At 40.4% G+C, this 12,034-nt stretch overlaps 1 protein-coding gene across 1 annotated transcript; it reads right to left on the bottom strand.

Moving 5' to 3' along the window:
• Positions 1 to 9,502: 9,502 nt before the first annotated feature.
• On the bottom strand, positions 9,503 to 11,624 carry NiPp1 (nuclear inhibitor of protein phosphatase 1). Its single transcript, XM_065235878.1, has 6 exons — positions 11,460 to 11,624; positions 10,962 to 11,388; positions 10,822 to 10,902; positions 10,588 to 10,753; positions 10,249 to 10,521; positions 9,503 to 10,191 (listed from the first exon to the last, which is right to left on the bottom strand). The coding sequence occupies exons 1-6, from the start codon at positions 11,486 to 11,488 to the stop codon at positions 10,088 to 10,090; spliced, it is 1,080 nt and encodes a 359-aa protein (XP_065091950.1). The 5' UTR covers positions 11,489 to 11,624; the 3' UTR covers positions 9,503 to 10,087.
• Between the last annotated feature and the right edge of the window lie 410 nt (positions 11,625 to 12,034).

Here is a 12,034-nt window from a genome sequence, read left to right as displayed (position 1 = left end):
TACAATGTCACTGAGATATGGTTAGTTGGGTACTCAGATGAAACTATTACTTTAAAAAACTAATCCTGGTTGTATCTCTTTTTCGTTTTTTCGTTTGCATGTAACACTGTTTGATATTACTAACCGCACCGAGCCTTCATTCCGGGTGGTGAGCGAACCTGAAGAAGAAGAAGAAGAAGAAGACCATAAACCCTTCTCGGAACGAGTGTTTTGTTAGTGGACCTGGTCTGCGATTCAAGGTTGGACTCTGTGATGATAAGTATCACATAACAGGTAAAGTAGGCAGCACCATCTTTATCGAAATGTAAGTATTATTGACAATAATCATAACTAGATTATATTATTATTATTTAACTTTATTAGCTAGATTATATGCAAATTTATATGATAGGTACCTGGATCAACGTTGTTTAAACATGCGCATTCAATCGTGACGGCATCTATTTCTGCATTTTAAACCTACCCAACCCTTTTCCTTTCTACAATCCCTGAGCCGCTGGTTCACCACAAGTGTACCTCGCAGAACTTTTTTAACCCCCATGGGTAAAGATGCTGTGTTGCTCACTCCTCTCCCCTTCCCTGGTGTATTATGGATGGTGTGAATATTCACATCGGTGACATGGCCCCTGACCCCCTTGTACATCATAAAATGAAAATACAATGAAAAATATAGAGGATACTTATTAAGGTGGGCCGTTTTTGTTTGTTGGATCACAACTCCCTTCTCCCCACTGCTTTTTCATGATCTGTATTGAGGTCAGCAACAACTTTGCCAAATTTGATCGAATTTGGTTAAACGTTATATATATGCCCTATAGTGGATATTTATAGGAGTTTGTCCATCGTATTGCAAGTTTATAACACTGCTTTCATAAATCAACAATGTAATACAAATTAAATATCGTCAAAAGTTGTTTACGATTTTTTTTCAAAAGGTCATCTCAAAACTTTTTTTGAAACTGCCATGGGGCAAAAATGCCTTGCCGAGGTTACTTTTACTCACAATAAGCCCCGCATGTATGCATCAAATGAAATATTCAAATCAGAGACAAACAGACATAACACTCACAAGTTGTTCATCGCACAAGCATTTAACGATCAATTTAAAAGTATCTCAGTTGGTAGTACTGCCACATGTGGCGCGCATAGTCAATTCCCTTGCGTTTGACGTTTACACACTACCGCCATCTGTTCAGCGTACTACCCACCACAGTGTACTCAACAGATGGCGGTAATGTTGTAGCGACGATGTTTTACAATGAGAAATATTCAATGTGTTATGTCTGTTTGTCTGTGTTCAAATGTTATCAAATGAATATTGGTATTACATTAAGTCGGTGAATAATACACCGACTCTAGTATTACAAACACACTTCCAGGTTCAAAAATATTCTTTTCAAACCTGGCGCATATTGAGTTTAATTTTGATATTTAATTTATAAATCAGGCATAACATTTGAAAACGGCTGAAAAGCTTGTATAAACAAAAGTTGTAATGCCCTTTACACGTGAACCGAAGTACGCTCACACAAATCAATACCATTATTCAAGAGCAAATTTTCATTACGTCGAAAGTAACAAAAGTAAGCAAAGTTAAGCTATCAGTGTCAATCGATGCAATGTCAATATAGGATCACATACCATTTTTAAATTTACTTACCAGTCAAATTGCTTTTTGACGTAATCACCTTCCGATCAAAATATTTTTCGATGTTACTTAAGTCACCCAATTTCTATGGGGATGCCGTTTGTCTCAAGTAACAGTGCACAAAAACCCGTGAAAAGTGTACGTTCGTCGTTTCGCTTTCTCATTATTAAAGTGAATAAATCAAACTGAAATCTTTTAAATTTGTCGAACCTCTTAACGGAATCCTTATATGAAGAGCTTTGGTAATAAAATACGCGTATCTGTCAAAAGATAAGCAATTATAACGGAATTTAAAGGAAATAAACCAACACAATCAAAGCTCTTCATAAATCAAACTGTTTGTTGCAAGGGGGGAGGTGGCTGTCAAATACGAACAATCGTCGCCTACCTCGCATGCCTCGCATAACTGGTTCCAAACGTAAACAAGCCATAAGAAACTTACAGCGTTTGTTTACGTTTGGAACCAGTTTCATACAAGAATGATCAGTAGGCTGATTTGACAGCACGTCCCCCCCCCCCCCAGGTTTGTTGCTAAGATGATTTCGGTGGTCCTAAAATGACGAATGGGCTGCACATAAGGAGACGTGATAGATAATTCTTCCGCATATTCTGGTAAATACACTTTGACTTAAGCAACATTAGGGGCCACCAAACGAGTATTAGTACAAGACACTGAAGAAGTCTGCACATTGTAGACGAAATACGCGTATCTGTCAAGGATAAGCAAATAAAGTAGTGGAATAAAATGGAAAATACTAATCCTTCTCTCTCTCATTATACAGGTATTCCACTAAGACACCCACATTCATCAGGATTCATCATGGCAACCAAGCCGTCGGAGCCAAATAAATTCATCTTATTGAAGAAAACCATCGCATCGCTTCACAAGGACGTAGCATTTCTGAAGATAGCCATAGGATTAAGGTACGGACACCCACCCCACCCAGCGTAGTAAAGAGGATGGAAGCAGAGTTCATCAAGGATAGCATCAGACGGCTATATAGTAAACTGGACATGAAGGTTTTGGAATGTTATTATCTACATCTCAAATTGGCCAAGGAGTATCCAATTAAATTTCAGGAGTTTCTGTCTAGGGCCAAGGTAGCAGAGGAGTGTGAATCAGATAGGAAGCGGAAGCTGCAGGATAGGAAGCTAAACAGACTACGATAGGAGTCTCAACGGAGACGGACGACACACCGAACGGGTGAACAGATCCCATCAACCATCACCACGACGCCAAGGGTTCACTCCAGTGATGGGTTGGTTGTCAACCGATCGTCGACCGCATTCACGGAAGAACAATTGACACACCTCAACAAGGGGCTAGGATACGCGGTTACAACCAAGCCAGACGTGGAGCAGATCATCATTGACGTAGAAACAGCGATTACCAAGACGCTTCCAACAACATCACAGAATACGGTTAGGACTATCAAATCGAACATAATCAAGGACGTACAGGAACAAAGTCGCGCCAACGAAAAAGAAATTCGGATTGTAAATGAGCTAAAAAGTAAAGCAGTATACTACGTGAAGGCGGACAAGGGAAACGCGGTCGTTATCATGGACAAGAACGATTACGATAATCAGATGACAACGAAGATTAACAACGGACCGTATAGACAGCTTCGAGTAGACCCCTTACAGAACATAGTGAGACGCGTGGAGAAAGCACTGAAGGAGTGCAAATCGATATTAGGAGATGGAGCAGGTCGTTTACGGGAACCCAATCCCATTCTACCCAGGAGCAAAGGTCTCCCCAAAGTCCACAAACCGGGAAATGAAATACGAGAGATCGTGTCTGCAGTTGGTTCCCCCACCCAAAAACTAGCGAAGTGGCTAGTCATAGAGTTCCAGAGTATGCCGAATCAGTTCCAGAGTAAGGCAGTTAGTAACACCCAGGAGTTCGCCCAGGAACTACAATCTTCAGGAGACATCAACGAGGACGAGATTATGGTATCTTTCGACGTCACAGCCCTTTTTCCCAGTGTACCGGTCAAAGAAGCGATCAACCATTTGGAGGACTGGCTATTAACACAACGAGAGGATGCAGCATGGAGAAACAAGGTTCGAACGTACCTTTAGCTGACCCACCTTTGTATGGAAGAAAACAACTTCTCTTTCCGAGGTAACTTCTACAAGCAGACGAAAGGAGCCCCAATGGGAAACCCCCTATCCCCCTTCTTGTGTGAACTTTTCATGGCCAACTTGGAGACAATCCTGAAGGAAAAAGGACTATTACCAAACCGTTGTTGGAGGTTTGTTGGCGATATCTTCAGCGTAGTTAAACGGGAAGCCCTTCTACAAATTTTAGATGAGATCAACAGCATTCACAAGGATATCAAATTCACTCACGAGGTAGAAAAAGACGGGAAACTCGCATTTCTCGGTCTTCTAGTCATCAGGGAATCGTCATCATCTTCCTCGTTTGAATACGAAATTTACAGGAAACCAACAAACACCAAAAGAGTTATCCCCTATACTGCCGCTATTCGCATGTCCGTCCCATAGCGAAAATCAGCAAGCCGAGAAAATCGCGGTTTAAGTTAGGTTCGTACCATTGCTTCTTATGTGATGGGACAACTAATTTGACTGTCTTCTCAAACTTTTTCAGAACAAAGTTGTTGAGTTCATCCAGTATTGTGAAAATATGGGTGATTATCTACCATTTGCATTGAAAAACTCAGTTTTGACAAAAACAACTATGGGACCGACATGCGAAGAGCGGCAGTATACTTCCAACCATTCGTTCCAGCAGAAAATGGCCGCCTTTCACCACATGATTCATCGAATGCAGACTCTTCCACTCAGCGATACAGGAAAGGTTAAGGAATTACAGTACATCTTCGAAACAGCAAGACTCAACAGATACAAGGAGACCACAATCCAGGCAATCATCGATAAAAAGCGAGAATTCTACAAAGGAGATTATATACAACCCTCACCGCAGCACCTGAACCATTGAAACGAGTGTCCGTTCCATTTGATCAAGATATTACTTGCAAGCTAAGACCACAGTTAAAACAATTCGGATTAGATTTAGTTTTCACCAGTAGATATAACCAGTTGAAATCATTGTTAGGATCCACTAAAGACCCAGTTAATGTTTTAGGTAAAGCAGGTGTATATAAAATAAGCTGTAATCATTGTAACAAAGTATATGTAGGACAAACCAAGAGAACTTTAGCAACTAGATTTAAAGAACATATAGCGGAGGTTAATAAGGCCAAAAAGCAAGAGGAAAAAGGCCTAACATATGATTTCAAATCAAAGGTTGCAGAACACATCTTCACAGAGGACCACCAACTATCGACGGAGGACATCACGATTTTACGAACCGTATCTACACCATGGAAATTGGATGTTGCAGAAAGCCTCGAGATCAACAAACAACGTAATTCATCTTTACTCAACAGGGATCAAGGAAACGGACACACATGGCTTTTCAAGTTACTACCTAGGACACATCAACGAGTAAGCAGCGGAGTACCTGCTCCTATAGAAAATTAAATTTAAGTTTACCTAGTTTCTAAGTGAAAATGTATATTGGGGGAGGTAGCTCATCGATTCTTCCGGTTCGCCTCCTAGCATCGTGCTATAAGCACAAACGAAGTTACAGACGACTAACTGGCGAAGAAACCCATTAAAATAATGTGGTTCATTGTAATAGAATTTTCTTGGAAGCTTGTGCCATCATCCACCAGATGGGTTAGTTTTTTTGTTTTGATTTGAACAAAGTTGATTTTGTGTACAATGATTCTTTGACAGTGTGCAAAGAGTGCGTATCATTTTGTCATTTTTTTATGCATTTCAGTTTTGAGTAGAGTGAATGATATAGAACCAAAACATTCTAGTACATTTGGTGAAAATGCTAGTTCAATCTAATAGTAGTGTTGCCATGTGGTACAATCCAGTAGTAGTGGTGTTGCCATGTGGTACACTGAAAAATTGCAATAGCAGGTTAGTCACCAAAGTTTTCGAGCCGCTCCGTCTGTCACTTCGTTTGTGCTATAAGGTACCAGGCGATAACCAGGGTAGTTGATCGATAGCTCGATGACGTCATTTCGTTGGCGTCTGCAATGTGAAATTCTCATAGCAGGCGTTGACGTTGGGACGTTGTCGAGTTGTTGAATAGCAACTATCGTGGTAACTCACCGATTACCTGTCGATCCGCCAAATTTGGAAAGACGTCTGCATTGAATTATCTCATATAATAATATTCCGCCCACTATATCACAAGAAATTGCGAGTAGCTGAGTGGAATGGAGATAAGTTAAGCATTGGGTACAGGACCAAGTCTCCCCTGGGTGGTGCCAAAAGATGAGCGCAATAGAATCATCAAGTTGCCATAAGGCACGGAATGAGACTATTGCATGGCTGGGTAGTCAAAGTCTTCCATTCGTTAGTCATTTCAGGTGGATTAGAACAGGTTTAGGTTTAGGGTGGGCGTTGGCCAGATTTGGATAGGATAGGATAATCCTAAATAGGACCTAGATTATTTAATACACTAGTAACCTCAACTTCTGTCACAATGTTTCATTGTGACTAATCAACACGCAATGGGTAAAATATCAAATTTGCGGTAAATTTGAAAAAAGGGAACTTGGAGTGTAGAGCGCACTGCCCACTGGACGATTCTGAAGCCTCACCAAGTGAGTGGGTTACGGGTTTATTTGATTGTACGTCATTTCCAAGTTATATATAGATACATTCATACCATTGGCATTTTGTATTTGAGATAAGACAGAGACAGATCGTTATTACATTTTTTTTTGCTGTGCACTACACCACCGGAGCCAGCAAAGTTCAACAATCCATCGTTGCTTATGCCTTTGTTGTCGTTTGGAACCAGTTTTGCGAGGTAGGCGACGATTGTGCGTATTTCTCGCGTAACTTTTGAAAAGGGCCTATTTATAGCCTGAACAATACGTAAAGAGCAAATTAAAACATTGAACGTCGCGTGAAAGTGGAACTTAATGAAGGCCTAAGTACTTTTTCGTAGTTTTTAGTTTGCGGATTTGAAAGATCGTTGGTTACAGTGGCCTGCTTACTGAGCAGAAAAACGCGGTCCCAGGTCAGATTTATGGTAAAATCGCTTGTGTATCGTGTATTTTGCGAAACTCGTTGTTGTCGTTGGTTCCGGATTTGAATGGATACACAAATTTGAGCAACGGTATTATGTGATATGAGGGGCTCGGTGGCCTTAGAGCAACCGTTTTTGCTTACTGAGCAGAACATCATGAGTCTAATCTCAGGCCCATCCACATTCAAGATTCGTCAATCGTTTTATTTGTTAATATGACTAAATGGTAATAACAGCAACTCGGTGATTAAAAAGGTGCTCGTCTGCCTAGTGGCAAACGTTTTTGCTTACTGAGCAGAAGACCGTGGGTTTAGTCCCAAGCTCCTTCGCGTTATATGATCGTTAGGACATCAATTCAGCTTATCGTTTACCAAAACGAACCCTGCTGCAAACCCAACCCTCTTATCCAACATCCCAGTGATTCCTCGTGGAAGTGCAGAGGTGTTCTCGGCTTCCATCAAAGCGAGTGTCATGTCAACACAATCCTTCCCATTCCTTTCTTGACCTGTGTTCGGGCGCGGCCGGCGCTGGTATTGCCTAATTTAAGATCACCAGTTTTTACACATTGAGGATGATTGCTAGTCCCAAGCATCGTCTATTGGTTCTCTGTGTAATTACAGCTGATCTGGCAGTAACAGAGTAGCAACCGTGGGCGGTCAATCAAACAAAAAATCAAACAAACAAACAACTAAGTGAAAATGTATATTCGGTAAATGCGATGTTTTTCTTCAGTCGAGTATTAGTACAAGACACTGAAGAAGTCTGCGCATTGTAGACGAAATACGTGTATCTGTCAAGGATAAGCAAATAAAGTAGTAGAATTAAATGGAAAATACTAATCCTTCTCTCTCTCATTAGACGTATAATAACTTTTAACTCAAAAACCAGTATTTTTTAGCATGAAAGCTAGCGATCTGCTTTGTATGATTAAAACTCTGTTTAATATATTTAACATTGCTATCAGTATGAGATTATGTGTGTTCAATTGGAAATAGGAGCAACTTTTCGGTCATCAAAATAAAACTTTATTTTTCTCGGATCGGTGCGAATGTTACTTTCGACATAATGAAAATTTGCTCTTGTATTGGAAAGAGAAGAATATTCCCAAAAGGGCCACCCACATTAAGGCCAGCGCACAATAGATACGTTTTCAGGTTTGACAGTTAGCCCATGCAGCCCTGTCAAAAAACCCGAAAACGTATCTATTGTGCGCTGACCTTTAGATCCTTTTGCGTTGCGTTGACGTAAATTTGACCCTTAGACCACAGACAAACAGACGTAACTCTTCATTGTGTATCTTCGTTCACGCATTTAACGGTTGATATGAATATTATCAGTTCCGCGAACTACTCGCCGTAGCGCTGGCATCGGATCACTTTGACGTTTCTATACATTCTATTGAACTTTCATGCAATATTGTTTGCGAGTTAGCGAGCAAGATTGTTTTCCGCGAGAAGCCCGAGAGATGTCGTTACTGAGGTCCTATGTTTTGAGATGCTATGTTTTCAAGACAAACTTTTTCAAAGAGTTACGTCTGTTTGTCTGTGCTTAGACAATAGATTTAGCTGTCACTTTGCCGCAACGCGTCCGATCCGGATCTAATGTGCTTGGGCCTTAATCGATGATGTTGTTGGTTTGCGTTGGCGTAATCCGGTTCGCTTGTAAAGGACTCACAACTTTTGTTTGCAAAGGCTTTTGTGCCGTTTTCAAGTGTAACGCCAGAAATAAAAAATTGGCCCGGTCTCACCAAGTGCCACAGGTCTGCCGCCGTTGTTTGCTTCTTTTGGAATCCCTTGTACTTTTTCTCTAACGCTTCGTATTTCATTCCGTGCTTCACCGGCAATTTCCTTCCGTAGATCGTCCTTGGTCGGTTCTGACATGATTTCGCCTTTTCCGGGTTTTTCTTGTTTTCCAAGGGAGATAAATCCGCCCTAATATCCGTTCCTGGTTCTATGTTGACTCCATCCTCGCTGGTTGGTCTGCGCGAAAACGATTAGAATGGTTCATCGATTGCGACGTGAAGGATTTCTGAAAGTGAAGCGCTTTATTTCTAAATGATTAAATTTTATCCTTACGTAAACTGCCCATACACTGTCCGATATGAAAAGGAAATCAAGCAAAGATGGGACAATTATGCTTTTATGGGCAGTAAATTAATCACCTATATTCCCGTTCACGCCCAAACTTAAAATTCAGGCACTTTAGAATAACCTACAATTACCCTATTTTACTCGAACCGTGCCATTACTAATTTGGCACAACGAGCCCTATATGCTTTCTTACCAAACCGCAGAGAACAATTACAATACTATTGTTTTAAATCATGTTTTTATTCGATAAATTAACCGTGAACAGAATACGTTTTGTTTTAGCCCTTTTTTTAAATGTATTTTTTTCATCTCAATCATCAAGTCGCAAAATCTAAATAGGGGAAAATTAGGCTTCGGCAATACCTTAACCTATTATCGTCTGGGGGTAAACAACGTCTTTGAGAGCTCAATTTTGGCATGTGGATACATTATGTTTCAGAGCAACTATTGGCTAAATTAGAGTGCTCTAGGACTTTTTTTTACCCCCTGACGATAATAGGTTAAGGTTGCAAAAGTGCTTATTTAGTCAAAGTCTACACATCCAGAAAATTTTATTGAAATCTGAGAGGGTGCTGCCAGCTTCGATTCGATTTGGTGCGAAATGCGTCTATACTAAAAAATATTACCGAAGCCAACTTTTCCCCTATGTTTTAAAAGTTATTTTTTTAAATCGGTCTATTTATCTGAAATCGCGATCTCGTAAATTGCTCAGTTGCAGACTATTGAAAATTTTTCTATGTCCAAGATCTTGAAAAAAATGCTCAACAGCAAGGAGCTTAAATTTCTTCTATGAAGGTGGGTTGGTTTTTCTTCATTGTCTCGATTTATTTATATTTTTTTAAATATAGATGACCTATACAATTGTTATGTACCTAAGTCAAAGATTGTCTAAACAATATTGAGGTCCCAGTCTCGAGAATTTTCCAATGTCTAGATTAGCATAATTCTGGATTTTGACAACTTATTAGATTACTGACTAAAAGGAAAAAATGAGCACCGCGGACTTTAAAATGCAAATTAATCATAAAATTACCTTAACACTGCAATCAAATTAACAGAAAAAAGTATCCGTAAGTTTCTACAATAGCTATAAGTTGCGTATTTCCAGGAAGTTCTCACTAAATATCAAAAACATTTCACGTTCCTATGCTTAACGTGTTACGGCATAAACATTCGATTATGTATTAATTATTATTCAGTAATTTTAGCAGGCTACCAAATAGTCACACCAATACCTACGATTAGAATCGTAACGCTGCTTAAAATTTAGAATCCTCCCAGTCCGAGTGGTTTCCTCCCAGGCCACTGTTCCTTTGCGTATTTCTTCTTCTTCGGTTCGTCAGATACATCTGGTTTTTCTGCAATTTTCACTGTAATTTGAAACATGTGAATGGTGTATCAGCACCAGAATGCAATAATTAGCTTACCCCTCTTGGGTGCCATGTTGTTGTACATTGGAGGAGGCATTATAGATGTGCTGGCACTAGCTGGGTCCACATCCGGCGCTGGATTTGGTAGAATAATACCCAGTTGTGTGGTCATACCGCTGGGTGTCGTGTCCATGTTGAAACCAAAACCGGACCCATTGCCGGTGCTACCTCGGCCATCGTGCGATTGCTCATCGATTCCATGGTACAAACTCGGTACCAAATTGTGAGAATGCTGCATGGCTTTACCGGAGGAAGGTGACGTAGAAAGACCTGAAGATAAGGAATGATTCTGATCAACGAGGATGGCTAAAAAGGGCTTTGTATGGCTATTAATACCCATTGAATGGACTTCGAGTTTTGCCCGTTTGGCAGCTACTGGGACGACTGTAGACGAAACGAGATTACGGAATCGTCCTATACTCGGATCAATATCTTCGGGATTGATGACGATTTCATCTTCATTGAACTGGACACCTTTCCTCTTTCTCTTATTCTTCATGTTCTTTGATTTAAAGATTGTAAAATATTCAAATTTCTATGCAATTCTATGATTGTACAATCGGCTCTTACCTTTTTAAAGCTACTAGTCTCGTCAGCTATTCCTAGCATCGTGATCCTCCGATTATGAGCGGTATTATACTCTGTCAAATTCTGAAAATTAAGCCGATTGTAAAACATATATAAATCAGACAAAACCCAACCCATCTTACATCCAGTTCCGTTTGGCTTTCAGGGAGTCCCAGATACGTTCCGTCGCTCGTATCCATCATCGGTATATCTTCCATTATGTTCGATCGCACATTAGGTCTCTCGCGCAGCATGTAAAACCTAGTCGATGCCCCAAAGTGGAAGGTTGAATTGATCTGCAACTGCGTCGGTTTGTGCGCTTCCAGTCGAACCGAACCAATATAAGTTCCATGCGTGGAACCCAAATCTACCAGATACGCTATGTTCAGGTGCTTGTGATAGACGAATGCAGCATGGACGCGGGAACAGGATGCATGATCGATGCAGAAATCGTTCATCTGTGGATTTCGCCCGAAAAGGTAGCACTTCTTCTCGTCGATCATCAGCTTCTGAACCAATTTGTCATCTTTCATCACGTCCAGGTGCAATCCAGTGGGCGGCTTGCCGGCCCTACAAACCAAGAAAAATCAGTGCCATAATTAAAAAACGCCACCGAATGGGCGAATAATGCCGAAACATACCAGGAAGGTATATCGTAGTGATTGGACATGTTTTACGCGTCAATGTGTCGAAATAGATCAGCGATGTCGGAACCATGAATTCTAAACCTTTTTAGAACAGTTTGTTAGTAAAAACTAAAAAAATTAAGCCAAAATGAGAAATTTATGCACGAGCGACATTTTGGGCGATTTATTTTACAAAACAAAATTTTGACATTTGAGTTTAAAAACATAAGGGAACTCACCTTGGGTGTGTTGATAAATGCAGTGAAAGTGTATCTTTTTTGATACACTTTCACCACAGACAAACAGACATAACTCTCGCAAGTAGTTCATCGAACAAGCATTTAACGGTCAATTTAAACGTATCGTGGTTGGTAGTACCGCCACCTGTGGCGCGCATAGTCAATTCCCTTGCGTTTGACGTTTACACACTACCGCCATCTGTTCAGTGTACTACCCACCACAGTGTATTCAACAGATGGCGGTAATGTTTTAGCGACGATGTTTTAAAGTGAGAAATATTCAATGTGTTATGTCTGTTTGTCTGTGCTTTCACTGCATTTAGCTGAGAAGTATCCAATTTTAGGTATTTT

The sequence above is a fragment of the Ochlerotatus camptorhynchus genome, unplaced genomic scaffold (genome assembly GCF_037179485.1).
Source record: "Ochlerotatus camptorhynchus isolate MF236.1 unplaced genomic scaffold, CSIRO-AGI_Acam_v1.1 ptg000503l, whole genome shotgun sequence".
In the NCBI taxonomy this organism is placed as follows: Eukaryota; Metazoa; Arthropoda; class Insecta; order Diptera; family Culicidae; genus Ochlerotatus; species Ochlerotatus camptorhynchus.
The sequence above is the reverse complement of the archived record's forward strand: the minus strand, read 5'-3'. Positions and strand labels throughout refer to the sequence as shown.